The 23,396-nt window shown below is 32.2% G+C and overlaps 1 protein-coding gene and 1 pseudogene across 3 annotated transcripts; both read left to right on the top strand.

Moving 5' to 3' along the window:
• The first annotated feature begins 34 nt into the window (after window positions 1-34).
• Window positions 35-4,295, top strand: LOC128172743 (uncharacterized). Of its 3 annotated transcripts, XM_052838499.1 has the most exons (4): window positions 2,793-2,874; window positions 2,973-3,181; window positions 3,351-3,565; window positions 3,748-4,295. In XM_052838499.1, exons 2-4 carry the CDS (start codon window positions 3,063-3,065, stop codon window positions 3,888-3,890), a joined length of 477 nt encoding a protein of 158 aa, XP_052694459.1. In that variant the 5' UTR covers window positions 2,793-2,874; window positions 2,973-3,062; the 3' UTR covers window positions 3,891-4,295. The 3 variants fall into 3 exon arrangements, with proteins under 3 accessions (XP_052694458.1, XP_052694457.1, XP_052694459.1); XM_052838498.1 differs by lacking the exons at window positions 3,351-3,565; window positions 3,748-4,295 and adding an exon at window positions 35-2,591 and having other exon boundaries at window positions 2,781-2,874; window positions 2,973-3,049; XM_052838497.1 differs by lacking the exons at window positions 3,351-3,565; window positions 3,748-4,295 and adding an exon at window positions 35-2,591 and having other exon boundaries at window positions 2,781-3,059.
• A 1,776-nt stretch (window positions 4,296-6,071) lies between these two features.
• LOC128174629 (uncharacterized) lies at window positions 6,072-23,114 on the top strand (annotated as a pseudogene).
• Window positions 23,115-23,396: the final 282 nt, after the last annotated feature.

Genomic DNA, 23,396 nt, shown 5'->3' with positions numbered 1-23,396 from the left:
AATTCATTTCTAAATTGTTCATATAGCCACCGACTTCAACTCTGCGAGCTTTTTGGAAGTTCTTAGCCTCGTCGTTTTTCTTCATTAAAAATCTTTGTTCTGGCTTTAGAAATTGTTGTCTTCATATGAAAACCATCTAATGATGATATATTATTTGTCTTCAGAAAGTCTTCAATTTCTTTCTTACCTGTAAAAAACAAAGAGGAGTGAATGATTATATTTTTAAACATAAATAGGCATGAAGTCATCATTTTAAACATTAATATTTTAATCAATCTCAATGTAATAATCCTAAATTAGGTAACAAATTCCCCAACCAACTTCACTGAAGGGAACTATAGCTTTTTTCTCCATCTGTCTGTCTGTCTCGGCCTTGGGCAACATTTTGCGAGCCGGTCCGACAGATCAACTGTTGCCCTCGACCCCAGTCAACAACTATATAATATTGTCTATATTTAAGGAATAAAGAATCATATTTTGGGTATTTTGAGGTGATAAATTTGGTCGGGTGTTATCAAATCCATTACTTTATTTTAACTTCACCATTTACTTGAATGGAAATATATGCATAAAGGAGAAGTTTTCCACCTCAAACATTATCTGACATTTCAACTGAACTAACTTGTAAACAATGAAGAAAAATATGCACTTTTTTTTTTTTTAGCTTATTTAGCTATTCAATCATACTTTTTTTTTAAATGGGCATTTGTACAAAATGTAACATTCAGGTGCAACACTATTTTTTTTACTTTGTACTGATCTGAAAACAATTCATGAAAAAATCACTATTGAAAATATTGCTATTTTGTGCAAATGCAGTCAAATTTCTTAATGTTTTGGGGCTATGTAAATGTTTATGTGTTACAAAACAGTTACTTTTTTAATGGAATTACAAAGAAGAACAGTTCTGTTTACCTTGATAAATGGTTGGTAATTATTATTAAGCACAATTTGAATTGAGTAACCACACTTATCCATGCCTCGAATATTGCACACAAGGTGTCATACAGTAATTCAAATAATAGAAATGCCTGTTGGGTTTTTTTTTGTAAAAAATGCAACGTGAATGTAGGTATTTCAAGCTACATAGCTAAATCAAATGATTGTACTGGATGATAATAAATTAAACAAAAAATCAAAGTTTATTTGGTAGGAACTAATGGTTTGAAGTTAGATTAATGAAACATGGATATATAAACCAGATTATAATAATGGCGTTTGTTGTTTGAAAACGAGGGAGTAAAACACTTCAACAGTAGGCTACATACGTGTTCCAGTGGGGAGGATTATTCCATAGTTTCCTCGTACATCCTCCACTTGTTGGATTGTTAGATGTTTGTCGGCCCTCTGCTTTTCTGACCGCTTTTGATTTTTAATCGTGTGTTTAAACTTTCATTCGCAGACGATTCTTCTCTCGGATGCTTTTTATATGATTTTGACAAATGTTAAATGAATTTGTTTTCCATAAAATAAACCCGACTCTGTTAAAGTAATTGCAGATAAAGTGGATGGCAATGAATCAATAGCACAAAAACTCTCTGATTCAGAACAAACTTCTGAAGAATAAAACAGATGAATTCTGCAAGAGTTCTTTTCATCCATTTGTAAACAAATGAAGGCCGTCCTAACCTCTTACAATGAAGGGTGTCATAAAGAACCGTAACTCTGTAATGGTTTATGTGATATTTTATCATGAAATCATGTAAAATTATTCAATTATTTTTGGTTTCTCCATACATTTGATTTTGTCTTATTTTTCAGTTGATATCAATATTTTTTTTCAGTGTGTAAGTTTACACTAAATGAGTGGGCAATTTTTTTTTTATCCTAAATGAAGCATAATAAAATAAAAGCTGTGGCATAAAATAAGTAATTAAAAGTACGAACAGTTTCTGACGAGTTTCCTCAGAGTATTATCATGTTATGATTAATATTAATTTTATACATCACGGAAAAGAAAGCAAAAGCAAGAGACAGACAGCGAATGAACTGAAATATAAAGAAATGATGGCCTTTGCAGGTATTAGTAATCCAACAGATGAAGACACATTGAGTTCTTCACCCTCTAAACTGAACAAAGGATCACCAAGACGCATATCAACAGCTGTTGATAAGTCATCACCATCGAGAGGGCACAGACTATCGGCGAACCCCTCAAAAAACAGATCCTTCAAAAATCACCTGGGCGCATGTCAGCTTCCCCTGTTGAAACATCCTTACCATCAAGAGGGCACAGACCATCAGCGAACCCCAAAAAACAGATCCTTCAAAAGTCACCTGGGCGCATGTCATCTTCCCCTGTTGAAACATCCTTACCATCAAGAGGGCACAGACCATCGGTGACCCCCAAAAGACAGATCCTTGAAAAATCACGGTTGCCATCTTCACCTTGTATTGAAACCTCATGTGCAGTACCACTAGCAACAACCTTGACCAGGGAACAGGACATCAAAAAACAACAAAAAACCAGAACATCAACAACAAGAAAATTGGCACATAGTCCTGGACCAGTGACAAATTTATTCCACATAATTGGAAGTAGTTTTGATGTTCTGAATAATGAGAATAACCAGTTTCCTCAGTATCAAGATGTAAGTATAGCTAGTACTTCTGTTTTACAAATAATATTCAATTTTTAAATTGTTAGCTGAAAACAAAATGTGTGCAATACAATACATTTATTTTTGTAATGTTTTGCATAGACAGTTTTTAAAAAGTTTAAATGAGTTGACACTGAAAATAATGACATTTTAACAAAACAATATTTCTGGGAGTTTCAGGTGTCGTTTCAACCTGATGAAGTGGTTGGTGAATTTGGGTACAACAACACATCAACATGCTCAACATCCAGCTTCCCAGTTCAACCTCTCATAGGTAAGATAGTAATTACCGTGACTGTTGGATCAAAGAAAATTTAAGGACAGGTGCATATTTTGTCAAATCAATATTAAATCATACCTTAATCACATTAGTCAACAGATTACTACCAGGTGTTACCTTATGAAGCACAAACGCAGATTTTGTCCCTCTGTCTTGTGCTGACTAGCACTCTACACCAATATATGGTACCACCCTTGATAATGTTGCTGAATGCAGTGAAATGTCCATGCAAAGAAACTCTGCACAGGATGGTTTTATGTCACATGAAGTTCAGCAATTGGATGCAAAACCACAAGCTGAGGTAAATATTGCTTTATTTAGGAATATTGTTGTTATTTTTTTTAGATTTGATAATTTAATCTCTTAAATTATTTCGTTTTTTTAAATATTAATGTATATCAATGAAGTTATGCAGCACAGGTTTTGTTGAATTACATATTGTTATATCCACAATAAATTATTCTTTAAAGAAAGCTGCATATCATCAAGGATGCTGATAATATTTACATAGACGTTTTGGTGAACCCAGCCACTTTACGAACTGCTGAAATGAAAGCCTTAACAGCGAAAAATCCAGCAATATACCTGCTGAGCAAAGTGCTGGATTTGGTGTTCTCCGAAGAAGAACTCAGGAATACGAAGGGTGCTAGAGGATTGGACAAACACAAACTGGATGCCCTCAAAGGTACATGTAAATTAAATGCTGTACAAAATTTAAATTACCTGATAAATACTTCAACTCCTAATGTATATACCTGATAAAAACTTCTTCAACTCCTAATATATTTTTTTAATAATTAAATCATTTATTATGCAATTATATTTTTAAAAAATTATGTTACAAATATATTTTCATTTTTTATTCAGAATATATGTTTTCCAAATGCCAGAGTTTACAGATTGAACATCTTAGACCAATAGTATTCAACACCACCATTCAAAACAAGATCGGCAACATAAGACAAAAGAAGAGCTGTGTAAAAGGAAGCGTAAAATTGAGTTCAAAATAACCCAGGAACTCCAGCCACTTTGATGGACTGCACACATTGGCGGAATACTTTGGTTGTTCTGGGACAGTCCGGTAACTTACTCTCCTTTCCACAATTAAACTCTGGGAACAAGTGTGAACACTTCCTGTGGACCCAGAACCACACCTTCGTGATTTCCAAACTGACGGCATGTGACTTAAGCCTCTCTTTCAAGTGTGTATGATATGTGAACATCATTCTGAGGGATTTATATTTCCTTAAGGATTACTTCTTTCTTTGGTTATTGCATTTTAAACTTAAAAAATGTTAAAAGTAAGTGACATGCATGCTTTACCATTTTCTATTTTTTATATTAACATGTACCGGTAAATATCTATATTGTAATATGGAGAAAGAGAGAGAGAGAGAGAGAGAGAGAGAGAGAGAGAGAACAAGAGGGAGAGGGATGACATAACTTGACAAAGATCTAATTTACTGAAAATTCGGAAAAATGTCATTGAAGATACCGGTAATTCGATAAAAAATTTCACTGTTAATTGAAATCATTTTTTTCATATGATTGAAGGGATGAAAAGACCCAGAACTTGCATGTTTGACATGTATGCATAGTTTTGTTGTTTTAATGCATCATCAATATACCGTATAAAAATCTATATATATATATGTTTTAGTATATTCTGTAATAAATTTGAAAAAAACAATGAGTATTCAATGGTTTTTCAATGGATTTCCTGTTACATTACTTTTCCATTGGTTTTTCATTAAAATGACATCATTAAACTGGTACAAACTAATTTGCATAAGTATTCATTTTCAATGGTGTTTCAATGGACTTTCACTGTGTTTTAACTGAGTTTTAACTGGAAACTGGAAACAAACTGGATTTTCTTGGTCGAATAGTGCCAGTTTATGCAGAAAAATAAAACTGGAAAATCAATGGTGTTTCAATGCTCTGAAAAAGATTGCACTTTCAATGGAATTTCAATGGCATTCTTTTCTGTAAGGGGTTCCATGTAAATATTTAAATCTCGCTGAACGTGTGCATTTCAGGTATTCCAGATATCATTGTTCAATTTGGATAAGGAAATCATCAACAGTTACATGTCTCCAATAGAGATAACTGTTGTAGACATTCTTCAGTCTCCTATCAAAAGAATGGTCTCTGTGAGAAAGTGAATATTTATTTCATAATTTTGAAAGGACTTGTTTTTAACATGTTTAATACAAAGACCTTAATTACTTAATAATTGTACAGGTTTTAAATTTTTCAACACTTTAGTTCAGGCCTCTCGATCTTCTATAATTGGGGCCAATATTCAGCCCCATTCCCAACGTCAAAAAGGCATCTTTTTTCCCAAAATTGAGTAAGTTTTTCCCAATTTGAGTTTGCCTAATATTAATAATGTAACTTAAAAGAAAGCTTAAAAGAAACTAATTATAAATATATATCTTGTATATTCAGTAGTCATTAAAAAACACTGTGAAGATGTGCAACACTACCGCGTTGTAAACTGTTTCTTGTGATCGGTAACTTGGCCAGAATTTCCTCAGAGACGGCCGGTGTAATTTTAAAAACGATGTTTATTACTTTAAATTCAGATATTAAAGTTTGTTGATAAGCTGTAAGTAGTTTATAATTCTGCAATATATGTTAAAATTATTATAAAAATGTTTGTCTGAACAGATCCTCTACAAAACGGTTTAAGTGGGTCGAAGGGTTAGACTAATACCCCAAACACACAGAAGTACAGAGACTGATTTTATAAATATTGTCATTTGGCTCACACAATCAAGAAAAATTTATCTATAAAAGGTATAAATACAAATATAAATTAAATTTTACATTAATACAAATAAGATAACTTTTTTTCTTTAATTCTTTAAAAAAAAAGTTTCATTATTTTCTTTGCCATTTAACATATAGCTACATTATAGTAATTACACAAAAACCTTTTGGGCAATTTCACATCTTTAGTAACAAACTTGTATAACACACTGTGAATTAACTTTTTTTCTTTTTCATTATTATACACACATGGTCCCAGTTTTGAAAATAATAAAAAAAAAACCTTCAAAAAGTCCTATCAATATACCCTAGTTTTTGTTCTGGGGACTGTACATTAAGCTAGGAAAAAAATTTCCCAATTTCTATCAAACCATCACATTTTTCCCAATCCATTGGCCCAGGCCCCAGTACCAAAAATGGGTGTGAGAGTTGGTCACCTGATCGACTCATTCTGTATTTAACAATTTTACATTTCTGAATGAATTCCTGAAAATTACAAGGCCAATTGTTACCATTTCTGCTTTGAAAACATCCTTAGGTGTGTAGATTCTTCACTTTTTTCAACAGTCAGGGGTGTGACTGAAATCCATCATATTGCAAAATAACTGATTACTGTCATTTCTCCTCTTATCTTTATTGATTTTGTAAATATCACTTGGTTTTGTCATAATTCCATTCCCAAATAAATTCTTTCAAGCTATTTACTTCATTAATGAGATATAGTACACTATCCTGCTACAGTTCCATGTGTAGAAAACTATCTGTAGAGAAAAAACATCTTGATCGAATAACAACTGAAACCAAAATAAATTGGTGCGCCTTGTAAAACAAACGAGATAATTATGTGTTCACAGACTTACAAAATTGGTAAATAATGATGGAATACAGTCGTATTTATTTTCAGAGGGCACTCCATATTTTAAAAGTAAACTTCAAATAGTTAATGACTGTTTTTAATTATTGGTAGATGGCAAACACGTAGCATCAAGAAAGTGGAGGAGGGCAACACCCTCTCCCCCCCCCCCCCCCATTTCTTCTTACAACAGATATTTTTCATAAAAATGCATTAAAAATTGAATCAACATCAAAGCATGCTCACCTAGTGTAGATTCAAAGCAAGTCAAAAATCAAAGGAAAAGAATAAAGTAAGAACTATTTTCTTGCCCTTGAATCAATAACTTAATGAAGATGCACATATTTTTGTTGGGTTTAAATTCCATTGGTTTTTTTAACCAAAAACAATTTTGTTGGCAATTAATTTTGTCATATTGTAATCCCTAAAATGTATTGTATATCAACTCTGTATTTATTAAAAATACTTGGGTTGAAATTCGTCATGAATTTAATTTTGTTGAATGTTACTGCCAACAAAGATAACGAAATTTAAATCCTCAACGAATATTTCTGCTTCTACCAAAGTATATTAACTTGTAGATATACGTCCATGAATAATGTATAGGTTTATTTGTTTAATTTCAAAATCATTAAACTTAAAAGTTTATTTTTAATTTTGTTGTTAAGACACCAGGAATATTTTCAAGGAATCAGCCAACAAATGTGTCAGCTGTAAGAACTCCCATTAATGGTAAGATCACTAATTCAACTGTACATAGTCATACGTAATGAATATATTTACTCTTTATATGGAATATTTGATATTTATTTTTAACAATATTTTACTACAGGAAGTGGAAGTGTGTTGAAAACACAAATTCAACAAATATTGGCAAATCAGAATGAGATAATTCAACAGCTGAATACTGTCAAGAAAGATGTGAAAGAAATTAAAGGAGAAATGGAAAAAAGAAAACTGGAAACCAATGAACCTATTCAAGTTCCAAACAGAATAAGAGTAAGTTAATATGCTTTACTCGGGATATTGCTGAAGCAAAAATAATGGTGTATGCTGCAGTTGATAGCTTTTAATGGTTTAGAATACCTTTAAAATTTAATTTATGTTTATCCTCTTCACACACGTACACACACGTACATGTATATAAAGGAATATGTTCGTTACATTTCAATTACTATAATTATTTTCAAATTTTTTTTATTTATTAACCATCTTAATTAATTACTGGTATTTTCTTTCCACAGTACCGTGAAGGACGCATTTTTAAATGGTCAACAGAGCAACAATCTCAGCTGGAACTGCAGCAAAAGGTACCCAAACATTTATTTTGTCTGATTGAAGAAATTTTTGAACTCATATAAAGTACATACATTACTTTGCAGATTTATGTTCATTAACATAAACCCTAATTGACTGCATGCAAGATAAACAGAGGCGTCCGAAGCAAATTGAAAGGGGGGTGCTAGTCAAATCATTGGAAATCTTGACAAGCAAAAAACGAAGAAAAAAATTCCCCAAATCATGGAAATCCTAATGGGGGGGGGGGGGTGAAAGTACCTACCGAAATCCCCCCCCCCCCCAAATCATGAAATTCCTAATCCTTATCCGTAGTATACCTATGACTCCATTTTCAATAGCCCCCCAACCCCAACCCCCAATCCGACACGCATGTGATAAATTGGTATAAACCACAACAATAATTAATCAACTTGTGCAGAGCATTTTTAATTAATAGATTTTAATGTTTGTAGATTCATGGATGAAGAGAATTTGGAGTTGACATACTTTATCAAAAAATAGTGTTCAGGGCATAGCTCCTGAGGAGAAGTGAAATTGAAGTGATAAATGGTAAAAAAAAAAAAAATCAAATGAACTTTTTAAAGATTTTATGTATACAGCTTCATTCCTTTCATATGTCATATCATATAGTGAAATGAATTATATTTCTAATTTAATGTTTAAAAATCCTTTAGTGAAGCGAGAGTTCTTTAGGAAGTAATAAGGTGTATTCTTATTTTTCAGGTAAGGAATTTAACACAGTGGTGAAGCCTGCAACAATAATTTTAATTTATAATCTTCACTATATTTTAATTTGATATTTTTAGCTGCCATTAAACGATATTCCACTTCCCAAAAAGAGGCAGCAAACAGGCAGAAGAAGAATAAAACAGAAATTCACAAAAAGAGACAGGCGACGTACGAAAGAAAGAAAGAAGTGAGAACAGATACATATTAGTGCCAAAGAATGATAATTACATGTATTATTCCTATGTTTTGAAAGGATATCTATAAGGCCATCTTTACTAAAAAAGAAAATTACCCCTTATTTTTAAAATGGGTCAGTTGCATCGGGGGAAACAATTTTTTTTTTAACTTTGTCAAAACATACTTTTAAGTCTTTTTTGAAAGGAAATTTATTATATGTTTTTTTCTTATTTCAGAAATTAAAAAGAAGAAAAGTAATGAAAGAAAAAAAGTCTGGTTGGTCAAAGGAAAAGAAGACCAAAGTTCATCATTTCTGCAGCTCCCAGAGGCCCACAAATACATGAGCAGTGATGAAGAGGACAATGGCTTCCTGTCCCATCCTTATTCATTGGAGAGTGAGGAATGGAGAAAAATTAAAGATAGCCTGGACAAAAAGTTTCTAGAGACATGCCCTCCACGCAGCAAGCGGCTGTTGGCTAAAAGAACAAGGGGCTCCGTCAAAAACCAAGAGCCACCCAATGTTGACCCAACTCATTCGTGGGTTTTAAATGAAGTGTTTTTAATTATGAATATATTGATAAATATTATTGTTGTTTTTATGAATAAATAATTTCTTCACACAACGTTTTGTCTGATTTTTTTAAAAGTCGGAATAAAGCTACAAAAACATATTATACAGCATTATTGTAAATAATAGCATTTATGTAAATTGTGATATGTTATTTTTATGCCAGTACCAAAAATAATAGTCTAGTCATGATATAATTGTAATTCTAATATTTGAGTATTTAGCTGATCTTCTTTAATTGTCTACATTAACCAATCAGAGTGCGGCGTTTAGTCGCGCGATGTTTTGACTACGTCATTTTAACTGTCAGCTGTCAACAAGTTTGTAAATACCGCAATCAACCCACCCTCCTTCCCCTTCATCACCTTTATAGTTGGGGATTTATTTTGCACTGTATTACACATGTATGTTGCTGTTGATATGTACAATGCTGTTTTTGTTCAACAATATGTTTGTTGTATGTATATTTGGTACATGTTGATATTGTATAGGCTGTTTTTGTTCAACAATATGTTTGTTGTATGTATATTTGGTACATGTTGATATTGTATACATCTTTGTTTAATATGGGGGAGGTCATTTGCTCACCTTTTATAACTTACATTCAATGTCTGGTAATTGATATTATGACTGTTTGAAGACCTCCCCTTATTGCCTAATTTTTCTTATTAGCAAAAATAAATGGCAGTATATACACACAACCATGTTTTATGTTTTTCAATCAATCCTAGCCAGATCAACAATATTACATAAAGTAAATTATGAAAATCCAGCAAAATTTGTAAATATATATACCTTTAGTTTCAAGTAAATATCAACTTTACTTGCATTGATTAGAAGTAAAGTTTTGTAATGGTTAATATTTAGAACCTTTAATGCTCAGTAAAAATAATTTTACTTGTAATTACATGAATCTAAAGGCACTGTTAAAGATGAACTTTACTGTTGTAAAGGAATATTTACTTTCGGTAAATGTAAGTTTTATACAATCAGTAAAGATGTTGTAAAGTGAGCTATTACAAACATTTACTTGTATGTAAATATGAGTAAAGATCACATTTACCATATTTTCCTTTCTTAAGTAAATAGGATTAAAGGCAATTAAAGACAATGTAAATATGACTTTTACAGAAACTTTTCTTGCTTTGTAAATACAAATTTTCATGCAGTGTAACATATCTGTCAGAATACTCAACAGAGGAATAGACGCAGGAGAAGGTATGTGTTCAAAGTGACATTATCAGGTAGGCTTACAGAGAAACGACATTGCTAAATCATATTATAAAGATGGACACGACCAAGTCCTCGTAACTTTGCGGTAAATGCCAAAAACTTGTACAAAATCGTTTGAATCTCAATGAAATTCAATATAGACGAAACAAAGTTTTATTTGCCAATCTGAGTTTTTTTCTTCCTTTTGCAAGTATATTTAATTAGTTTTCTTGATTACTTGGTTGTAAATGTTTTTGTTGTGAAGTAATTAATTTCTAAGAAATACAACATGCATATGAGTAATATAATGAAACAACTTTAACTTTGAAAATCATAGTTCTTTAATGTGTTTGTTAGTTTTTTCATCTGCTTTTCAATTTTTTTTAGATGCGTCAGACCGACTTCGGGACGTTGCCGTTACTGTAGGGCTGACAGAATCTGATGTGAACACTCCTTGTGGTTTCTTTGCTGGTCCCGGTACCGCGTCACAGCTGGTCGTCATCGACTGTCCGACATTACCACGGGAAAGATTCGTAAAGTATCAAAGACAACTGAGGCACTCACTCTATGTAAAGTTGACGTGTTTGGATTCTCCTTCTAATTAATATCATAGATAAATTCTTGTCTAATACGATACCTTATAATGCTAAATGTTTGCGCGTTTCCACCCTTTCAGGTTCACTCCTTATAGATGTAAGATACTTATCAATGAAGTTGCACATTAGATAATATGTATTGTATTTCTAACACTGCATGCATGCTTTTGATGATCTTTTATATTTAATTTCTTTTGTTAAAAATATCTAATCAGTACGTGTTGGGTTTTTTCTGTTTTATAACCGTGGAGTCAATAAAAAAACAAGTGAAAAGCTGTCAAATACCAGCTTTTGAACTTAGTCATTTTTTTTGGGCAAAATATATCATAAAGGGTACTCCATTTCACTGGATACGGTAGATATTGTTTATCAATTCAGGGTTGACATGGATTTTGGATACAGTTCATATAAATGGAAACCCGGTTTGCTGTCACATTGACAGCTTCTCACTTGTTTTCCATTTTTCCGGACATCGTCCTTGAATGTTTAGTAACTTGCAGGAAAACTTGGTGAAATCTGTGACACATTTGAAAATTAAAACAAACTGTGATTTGTATGACGGTTCAATGAGATAAAAAATCTCGTCTATTCACCGATGAATATGTAGTCTGAATATTGTCAACTAGTTGTTCGTTGAATCTGAACTAAAGACGACAAAACACAAAAATATGACAAAGATATTACTTCATAGGCTTGAAGTCAGGAGTGAACGGTAATCTTCAATTTCTTTTTGAATCATTTAATGAGATTTTTTTTTCATTGTTAGAATGGTTTATTGATATTACTGATTTGACTTTATTGTAAAAAAAATCATTTAGATTTAAAAGTAACATTATTAATTGTCATTTTAAAAATGCAGTCTATTATGAATGCTTATTGAACCCTGATTTTTTAATACATCCGCGGATCTTTAATGTTGGGTTGGGGGTAATTCAAATTTCTTCAATTTACATAAAAAAAATTCTGAATCTGCGTTGGTAATAATGAATTCGCTAAAAAATAGTACCCTTGTTCTCTTGTAAGAAAAAAGCGGGAATGCAAAACACAAAAACAAAATTTTAAAAATCCAGGTTTTGGTATCGACTATGGACTTTAAAAGAATCGAAGTTTCAGTTATTTTTTACAAATCATATAAATACTAGATGCCGTGGGTAACAGAACAACGTACAGTGGGGTGCAGTGCTGGTCAGTGGGTAGGTACACTGCTGTCCAGCAGAGTAAAGTGCCTCTGTACAATGAATTAACAGAAGGGTACAGTCATTATACCGAAGATGGCAACGAAACACCAACAGATTTTGAATTCGGAAGTTAAAAGAAGAGCTATATTAAATGATTTAGAAATATCATAAAGAACAAAGTAACATTGAAAACTATATAACATTCTATTAACGACGTATTCATTCTTTGAACTGGGCTTCTGGTCGACTACTCCCTGATCTAAAATTTCAATGATTCCATTGTACGCTAAGCAAATGTACGAGGAATACCAGCTTTTGTTTTTATTTATTGTATACTTATATTTATTTATATACAATACAATAAGCAATTAACATTATTAATGCAAAATACTATTATGATGATTATGACTACTACCACAACAGACTTTTCATTCATCTCTTCAGAATATTCATGCTCAAACCCATGTGTAATGACACCCTTGAATATGGAGAATGCAGGAGGAATATTCTTTATCAAAATGTGGCTAACTACAGTAATTATATGATCTCTTAAGTGATGATATGTCCTCTCCGTTTGGCAGAAAGTCAGCATTTGGAACGTTTAGCAGATTCCCGATGGGTCTGTCATCTATCACGTCTTCACAATAGACACGGTCCTTGATGGCCATAAGCGGTGCATAAGTACATAATGCCTTGACTGGTTTTGGTGATCCTTGGTCATGTTTCTGACTTGCAATAGTAAGTCTAAATTGTCAATATTAAATCTGTATCCATGATGTCTCTCAGAATCATTGCTGAGCGAGATCTGTTTTATGTGGTCATGGTCCATTTCAATTGCGGATCCAGAACTCCTAGCATACTCGTGATCCGTTATATTTTCATTGAAATTGATTTTTCTACTTCCATTTTCAACACCCACTCTCGAGTCTTACATTTTTCCTTTCATTTTGTTTAGATAATTATTTAAGGTAACATGTGATGTTGTGACACCAAGTCTTGACAAAATCATTAATCCTTCCTTTTGTAGCTGGTTGTTGTATAAACACACAGACACACAATGCTGCAATGTATTCAGACTAATTTGTCTACTGTGTAATGTACAACATGCAACAGTAGCTTTAATTTTATCACACTTTTTTGTTTGTTTGTTGCCACTGAGCAAAGAAGATTCCATGTTGTTGGTATTTCTCTGGATAAATCTGCAGGTCTTGTCTTCAATAAAGAATCTGTCTTTTTATATAACTTTGAACATTCTCTACATACAACTCTAGTTATACCGGCCAGTGCTTGGTTCCTTATGTGACTTGTTTTATCCTGCAACAATAACTCAAAAGCTGACTGTACATTGCCATTGCACAGTTTACTTAAAACCGGTGACAAAGGATTTTTTTAGATTAAGAGACCTGTATGTAACCAATGATTGTCTCCTTCCATCTCCCCCCTGACTGCTTACATTCATCTGAGGTACTACATATGTGAGTTGATGAACTCAAATCAGAGAACAATGCTATTCTGCTTTTTTGGGTAACTTACTTCAGCCCTTTATTAAAAAACAACAACAATTACACTAGTTTTGTAAATGTATTATCGTATATCTTAGTCTACATTTTAAGTATTCTTTTCTTTAAAACACTAGATTTAACTTTAAATGACCATCGTCAACATTTATCTACTATTAAAATCCCGTTCATGCAAGTGAATAACTACTTGTAAATGCTCATTTGAATACATATAATAATTCATGACGTCAGGCAATGATGAATGCATTTCCGTCAATGCAGATGTGTGTTAAAACTTTTTAAATAAGTTTAAAAGGAGGCATTTGGTGATTATTCTGTTTGTTAAAGGAAACATCTTAGTACGACTTACTATTTTGTACATTTTTGCTTCTTAGTAAGTTGTACCGATAGTCATAAATATTATAAACTTCAAAATTGAAAAAATTGCACTCTTAATGTTATTTACCTAAATTCGTTTCATGTTACATACGTTTTATGAATCATTGGTTTGTTTTCGGTTTGTACTGTTTTGCTTATTACAGTGTTATAAGACTGAGACATTATTAGTACGAATTATTTAAAAAAAAATGTCACTAATTTTAGAATATTTCTAGAAAACCTTTTATTTCCGATTTCTGCTAAATCTTTTGATATTAAAACTTTTGTTTCTCAATAATATTGAAGACTTCCAATCACTTTTCTTAAGCTCTAATTGGTAAGAAAAAATGGTCTTGTAAAGATGACCTTTTACTAATACGGGGTCTATTAGGTTCTGACAAGTGTGAGAAGGAGGTGGTTTTAACCAGACTGATAGACAATCCTTTCGCGACACGAAGTTGCGACGGAAGACCTACCCGTTGCTTTGCAACGAGCTCGACTCTAGTTACTGTACCATTTAGAACGCTATCAAGCAAAGAAAACGCACGGAAAACGAGTCCAATCTTAATAGAAATTGTTTACTACAAATCATTCAATGATACAAAGGAAATGAATTTAAAGGCGATTTTGAAAACCTTGGTCAGAGATATAAAATAGAAGTCATACGAGGAAGACCAAGCCATTCTTAAAGCCAGAGTACAAGTGCGGATCTCACAGGTCACTGATAATAGAAAAATATACTGTTCATGGCATAAAACAACCCAATTAACTGGCTCAAGTGTCTATCACAAGATCAATGCGAAGGGATTCCATTAATCAGTGTTCATAATATGTCAACATCCCTAAGTCCTTGCTGAGAAGTATGTTTTTGAGCTAACCGGTTGTAAAAACATGGCAGATTCTAGCATGGATGAACGCATTTCCATTCCATTCCATTTCCAAGAAAAAACATTGTAAAAAGTACAGGAAAAAAAATACTGAAATATTTGATATATATATATATGAAGGCATTGCTTTTTCAATGGTTTATGTCTCTCATTAACAACAATTAGCCCTTTAAAAATGCTATACCCGCTTTAGTGGCTTATGTTGTTTGCACAGTTGTACGTGTTTTATTTTATGTTCATAGGAACATTTCAATTCTCAATCAATTTTTTTGCTAAATATAACTATTTTCAAACATCATGCATAATAACACTTTCAATGCGTTGTTCTAAACTGTTAGCATTGCTGGTGCCGTGAACGTGGCTACTCGTGATATCGAAAAAAAATAATAAACCGGTTTCATTTTACTTGTTGCATTATTGATAATACTGGTTTGTTTTACATGCATTTAAAACACCATCTGTTTTTCAATACTAAAGCATGAATAATTTACATCCTCACATATCATATTAGCATATTCACCTGAACCAGACTGGGAGTATCCGTCAGAACACGAGGCGTGTTGAAAATCAATCTTATGAATAAAGGCACATAATAAACAATGAAATTTTACACTAAAATTAATATGATCAATACCTAGGATAAGAGGATAAATTTTACTTTTACAAAATGGAACGACAATGTTGTCAATTTCTCTAGTTTATTATGTTATTTTCTTCAACTGACAGTTAGTTTAATAAATATTTAAGTCTAACAATTTAAATTCTTGGAAGTATTAAAGTATATTGTTTAAAATTAAAACATAATACGTGTCGACAAACGGGCTTGTATGAATTTCGTTTAGACGAATTCTTATGTTGAAATCAAATTAGCTTTCTTTGACACTTGAGTTTTTGTCAATATGCATAAGAAAATCCAATAAGGTAGATGAAACATATAGATTTTTGATAGTATTTATTTGCATTAAAGCAAGTTACCGGATGGTTTTACCTGACAAAACACATTCAAAGAATTTATCCTCGGAATATCTCTTGTGTTTACATGTCTGGTTGATTTCACACGTTGAGTTCGAACAAGCTCCAGTCAGCTCCTAAATGTCAAAAGAGAATCAATCCCTTAAAATCACAGTAAAATTTTAATGATCAAACGTGCAATTTATTAGATATGAAATATGATGGTTGTGGATGAACTCCCTTTACGTGTATAATGATATTAACATGTACTGATTGTTTGACCTAGTTAGTACGTTGACGTTATGGAGCGACGCGTTTCTTTGAACAACGCATGCGGCTATTGTTACGCACAACACAGCAAAATTTAAATATATTCTAATTAAATCAGTGGTTTAGAAAATGGGCTATTTAATACACTATATTGCTAAAACAGAGCAGTCGAAGCCCAATACGATAAAATCACAATGTTTGTACCGAATTGGACACTTTTCTTATCGGCGATAATTCGGGAACTAGCCGAAAACTCGCCGTATTTTTCACTTTTATTCTATTTGATAAAACAGAAATATAAACAGTTATCCTCCACTTTGTAATCATTATAAAGGTAACTCGTCAATTAATAATTCTAACTGAATGTTAACCTGCAGTACCGATCAGACCAAGCCTATCACCAAATTAAACCTCGACTAAACCCGGGATTCACTTTTTGTGTTTACTTGGAGTTTACTCTGGAGTTAACCCAGAAGTAAACCCAGTGTTTAATTGGAGTTTACTTTCTGCTATGTTGGGTCTGATCGGTACTGTACAGATAACACTAAGGTAAAACGTAACATTTTATTACTTTGGTGTTCTTTTTCTCTGTTGCAGTGAAGACGTTTCATAAACATTTAGGTACATTCTATTACACACTTATAATTTACGAACAAAGCTAGAACAAATGAAAACAATCGCAACATATAATTTACATATTACATGGTGATGAAAAACTCAGAAACGTTTCAATTGTCTAGTCTTGTGTCGTTTATTTCTGTTTAATTAGGAATGCAAGATATGAAAAAAGAGTAATGTATTTATTTATCACTGTTCCGTTCTATTTTTAAATGCTTTTTTAAAAACCTAACCATACATTGCAATAGTACCCCTACTTAAAGTTGAATTAAATGTTTAATTAAACTGTTTTTCTTCACTATATAAAGTTTGAGAATGCTAAGCCTATAAAGCGCATTTACAAAAGCATCGAATTTTTATTAACGATCTCTTTTATCATAGCAGATATAATCATCTTGTGGAATCTTACTAGTTTCTTTTTTACTACAAAAACACTTGAATCAAGCAAAATACTGGTTCTTCTTTGAAAAAAAAATGATAAAAATGGGATTGAAATTTATCAAATGATTTGCAAAAATATATCTTAGCGTGTTTGCCAACCATTTTGAGTAAAACACTGTTTAAAACACTTACATTTTTTTGCAGATTTAAGAAAAAGGATTAAAAATACAATCCTGATTTTTAAAACAAAATAGGTATAGTTATTAATCAGGAAAAAAGTACAAATCACAATAATTGTCTTGAAATTCAAATAATATAAAAAGGATTCGATAGCATTGTCAGAGACCATATAAATAGTAAATAGCCATTTAAAAATGTGCTGCATTTATATCTTGTCTTGGGATAGAGCATAGATAGTTAATATGGATTCTAATACATCTTCCTTTGGCCAGTGTTCCTTTTCACTGTATACCCATCCAGCACTTTCCATGTACGTAGTCTCTGCTGTCGTCTTATTTTCGTAATTGATTTCACAGTAGTTAGCCCCTTTGTAATAGTTGACAGATTTACACCGTGGTGTTGCTATACATTCTATCACATGTAACTGAGTTATGTGAATGACTGGATCAGTTTCCTGTCCAGTCTGTGTCCTCGCTGAAGTTTAGAGAAGCCCGGTTGTAAGCTGCAATAACACGACAAAAGGACGCTAATTAAAACCCAAGGGCTTCCGAAGATTTGGAATAGCAACATTGTACTGTAGAAAGATACAGTTTATTTCTACCTTGAACAGTGCGAATGCGCACTTTAGAGTAATACTTTTCAATACCGTTTGAGTTTGTATTTTATATTGAGTTTGTATTTTAAAGATTTTAAAGATTTGATTTATTGAATAATGTGCAATCAATAAACACTTAACTGTTCATCAATTTTAATCGATCTACCTTTGCTAAGGTTAAACATAAAATCTTGAAAAACTATTAATTACCTCATATAATATTCTTCAGTTAATATTACATTTTTCTCTCTCTCTCTCTCTCTCTCTCTCTCTCTTTCTCTCTCTCTCATCTCTCTCTCTCATTGTGACGGAGTGATTTTTTTATAAGGTACATGTACGAAATACTTTGTAATGTATTTATTTTTCAATTCTTTTCAAATACACAAAATATCAGCATAATTCTTTGTAATGGTTATGTTCAGTACTTTCTTTAAACATTTCCTTCATTTTCTTAAGGCATAAAACATTGTAGTAATTTAAATTTAAAAAAAATATGTTTTTGTGCGATTTAGCTTTCTATCAGACAGGCATGTGTAACTGGTGTTTCTTTAAATGTAAAGACCGAAAGTTAGAGTATTAATATCATAGGGATCGTACTTGATGCACGTTTAATACATAGGTCAAACATTAAAGATAATTTTTCACGTCTGTTATCAATCTCACATGTATCTATTGTTACATAAGTCAAATATTTTAAAACCTTGATCAATACATAAATCGCATTTTTATTATTATTTTTATTATGTTTATATTTATTAAGAAGCATTATATTGTTCTATACAAACAAATTTCACGAAAATCTTTTTTTTTACCTTGAACAACTTGAATTGTGCACTCATAAATAATAATGTAAACCGTACTAGTATGTTTTTACTGGGTCTTGTAATTCACATTATGAATTTATTTCGTAATGGGTAATCAATATCCATTGGATTATTAAAATGAATATTTGATAAGTAAATTATGTTCGAAGAGAAACATGTCCAATAATTTTAATCAATACACATTTGCTTGTGTGAAAGTAAGGCTCTTGAAGGACAATAAATAACCTATAATGGAACACTCTGCAGTTATTTTCACATTACATATTTATTTGTATATCTTTATAAAGAAAATCACTTCATTATATGTAGAACTTAGTGATGTAACATCATAATTTGTTTAAGAAGTTCAACAAGGTACATGTTAAGGTATTTAACATCAGCTTCCTGATTTCTTGTTATTTTAGTTGTATGCGGCACTTGCTATATCACTTGACACGAGGGAAATTATATATATATATATATTTCATAATGTGCATGTATCACACTTGACCTCGTCAAAGTTGATTAAAACCTGGCATTTGAATTTCATGAAAACAGTACATGTGAATCCGAAAAAGCAGTAGAAATCTTTAAACAATTACTCTTTGAAGTCCTCGGTTATTTATGATTTTATTTTGTATGAACGTATCGTAACAGCGCACTTGGAAGCAAAGCATAGAACGAGTTTTCAAAGCCTTATTATAATTCATCAAACGACAAATTAAGGAGGACAGGTGTGAAACAAATTAACCATTATATTTACCTTTTATTATCTTTTTTAGAAATTACTTAATAAGCAATTAGTATTATATGTACATATATTCAGTACAAAAAACATAATATACTCCAGAATTTGAATGTTGTCCTTTATCGATTTACGTATCTTTACAAGAAGAGTTGTACGTATCTTTACAAGAAGAGTTGTACGTATCTTTACAAGAAGAGTTGTACAGAACAACAATGCCCACGACCATCCAGAAAAGATTTGCTATCTTTGTGGTTTTTTTATATTGAACATTATTACCTTTAAACGTTTATTGGAATGTATGCTGTTTATATAACAGAAGTCACTCATACGAAAGATAATTTGAATGGGGAAAAAAAACAAAGAGACCCAGAAATCAAAAGTACACGATTTAACTCCATTACGCTACTCGGTCATGCGTGCAAATAAATAGTTAAAGTACTAAGGTGTATTTTATAAAGTAGCCAGCATACAATAGTTAACGAACTTTTATATAATATACTAGGTAATTATATCCTCATGTTATTTACGTCTTCAATTTAATATCGTGCGCTGTTGTAGTTAACATAAAGCAATTTGCTTTTTAGGATAAGCTCGTTTTATTAATTGTAAAAGTAAAACCACTTATGTTATTAATTCATTACAACTTGTTTTTCAACTCTCATCTGCAGCTGAAAACATACTCGTTGCTTCACAACGACTTTAGCTCTACTTTTGTCAAAATTATCGGGATCAATATCGTAAATTTCCACGAAATATTAAAAATTAAATGTGTGTTATTGATGTTTTGTTTTATACTAGAATTAAGATTAAAAATGTATAAATTGTTCACCAATTCGGTAGTTACACAAACCAAAATCAATTTCCGACAATTTAATCAAGCCAAACCTAATCAGGATGGTTTAAATATGATGCGTCCTCGCAGATCTGATCTGATCTGATACAGAGTCACTTGTATTGTAACATTAGGGGCAGTTGAGTTTAAGGGTTTTTTTTCTTTTACTTTTTTTTTCAAAAGCTAACAGTTCATGATAAAATAAATAAAGCTAGGAAGGAACTAATGAGCAATATTGACTGTTGAATGAGTATAAAGAAGATACTTTACTTTTGAAACATGGTAAACGTCTCACATTTATTATGCCTTAACACTCAAAATAGAACAATTTCACTGACAATTAAATAGTTTAGACAAGAAAATGAAACGCACGATTGTAAATCTTGAAATGGTTCCGATAACAATACTTTTCGATAATTATGATATTTCAATTAGTGAACTGTCATAACTGAAATATTTAGAACGATCAAAGTTACATCACAAAAAGTATAAAAAAAAAAAACGTGGTCCAATTAAAGCTGAAAAAATAAAACTTACGCCTTGCATTTTATGGCGCAAATAGCATTGCGCTAGTTTTTTACTTAATGACCTTATTTTATGATACTCTGTAGATTTACTTTTTTTCTAGTCAGGTAAACTAGTATTGTCGCTTTACTAGGCTAAGCCAATCATTTAAAAACGAACGAATTCGTGATCCATATAGTGTAAAACTGTAGTAGGATGTTACTAATGTAGTAGAACATAGACTATATATTATTACTTATTAGGTTCGTTACTGACTGTTTACAGAGATTTGTGGGGTCGGTAAAGTCCATAGAAGGCGAGGCGGAGCCGAGCCTTCTATGGACTTTACCGACACCACAAATTTCTGTAAACAGTCAGTAACGAACCTAATAAGTGTTTTGTTTTGTCAAGGACCTACAGCTTGATATGTAAACAAACAAAAGATAATATAAAACGATTAAATTCATAGCTTAATTCTCTAATTTTTTACCTTCCTCGTCAGTTGTTTGTGCAAACCTCGATGCTATTGTAGGATCATAATATTACGTCACAGGCAAAGGGGGTCCACTCTAAATATTTTGGGGCTTAAAAATTAAAGGTACGGTTGAACGTTTGTGTAAAAAATCAGCTCAAAAAACGTTACGTCCACCATGTTGCCGTTTACATTTTGACGCTTGCCATGTAAAGAAATTTATGAGGCAACCACCTAACGCGATTCATCTAATGACGTCGAGACATTCTAGTCCGAGGCAAAACAATTTAGTTTGGTGTACCTGTAAACAAAACAAAATCAATTGGATATTGCCTAATAACTTTGTAAGAAGCAAATAATATCAAAACTTCATCTTTTATATCTTAACAGAAAATAAATAATCAGAAAAATCGATATCAAGTATTTTAAGAAGTTTTATGCTATAATTTGTCAATGATAAATATGAAAGCTAGCACCAACGTTGTCTTCAATACGAAGATATATCAATCCTTTGGATGTATTGCTCATATTCTCCATGATATTGTTGATTCGTTTGAATTCATGGGGGCCATTTTTTTGTTGATTACTAAAATATTACAGGTTCATGGGGACGACATTTTGTGTATTAACTTATACCAACGTAAAGAGACATGACTTTGAAACCCTAATCTATTAATTCATGGGAGATGTTAATGTGGATGAGAGGTACCCATGATTCTACGAAAATTGAGCCACCATAAAATCTAATGATTTCACACTATTTAAGTAGTCTTAATACCTACTATTTTTGACATCACACCATCCCTATATTTACACACTGGTTGTCACCGGCCCCAGTCATAGGCGTTCCCAATAAAAATAATTTTATCTTTTTTGTCCCTATACTATATTTACGTGGTGGAATGAAACTTTTATACGTCGATTTAGGTGGAAGCGTTTTTATATTACAACGATCTAACTAATAATACTCTATAGACAATAGAACCGAACTTCAACTGTTTATCTATATTTTACTTCCTCTTATAACTTAACATCCTTTCATCTTTACAAAAAGTTCAAGATGAAAAATAATAACAGTGTTGTTTTGAAATAATCAAGGCTGTGATTAGTTCGTCAGAAGCTGAAAAAAAACCCAATACAAATAATTATGCCTCTTTTATTATCACTAGTATCTACAAGCTAACTCGTGAGTAGATAGGAAACAGCTCAAGGATGTCAGACTGAAAAAAGCTCGTCTGTGTATGTTTTAACAGTGTAACGTACCGAGCTACTTGTACTGCCAGGGGAAGGGTTCGTGCCTGGTCTTTTCCAGGGTTTTGGGTGTACACTAACAAAGTTTTATAATATAATGATTTTCTATTGATTGTCAAAAATGATTGGTATAGCCTAACCTTACTTAGGTTAATAATCAACAAAGAATTTCAGGGAATCTAGAATATTTACAAACAAAACAAGGGGTATAATAAATATATAATTGACACTGTGTGTGATGTACTGGTGCTGCCTTGTTCAGGTCGGACAGTACACACCCACAGTGACAATCCACTGAGGTCAACCACTCAGCTAAAATGACTGACCGTTCTCAGATTACCGCATATACTGTAGGCTGCCTTATTCAGGACGGACAGTATATGTGGTAGCCCTTCAACCACTGTGCACACTGTAGGCTGCCTTATTCAGGACGGACAGTGAGCACAACGGCCTGGACGACAGTCTGATCAGCTACTAGAGTAATGAACAATGGCTAGCCTCTCCGAGGAAAGCCTACTGTGACACACTGACAAGCCAAAATGACTGCAACCTACAGTACCAAGAGGACAACCTCTCTATGGCCTATCAAAAACACTTAACACCGTTACGAACGGGCAAGCTCTGTATTGACACAATACCTTTTATTATCTAACAGTCTTCTTCTCTCTTCTGCTGATTTCTATCTACTAAGCAGCCGACAGCTGATTCACTGTCGTATTTATACCCTTGTATCACGTGACATAAACAAAGGAACTAAAAG

The sequence above is a fragment of the Crassostrea angulata genome, chromosome 2 (genome assembly GCF_025612915.1).
Source record: "Crassostrea angulata isolate pt1a10 chromosome 2, ASM2561291v2, whole genome shotgun sequence".
Taxonomy (NCBI): Eukaryota; Metazoa; Mollusca; class Bivalvia; order Ostreida; family Ostreidae; genus Magallana; species Magallana angulata.
The sequence above is the reverse complement of the archived record's forward strand: the minus strand, read 5'-3'. Positions and strand labels throughout refer to the sequence as shown.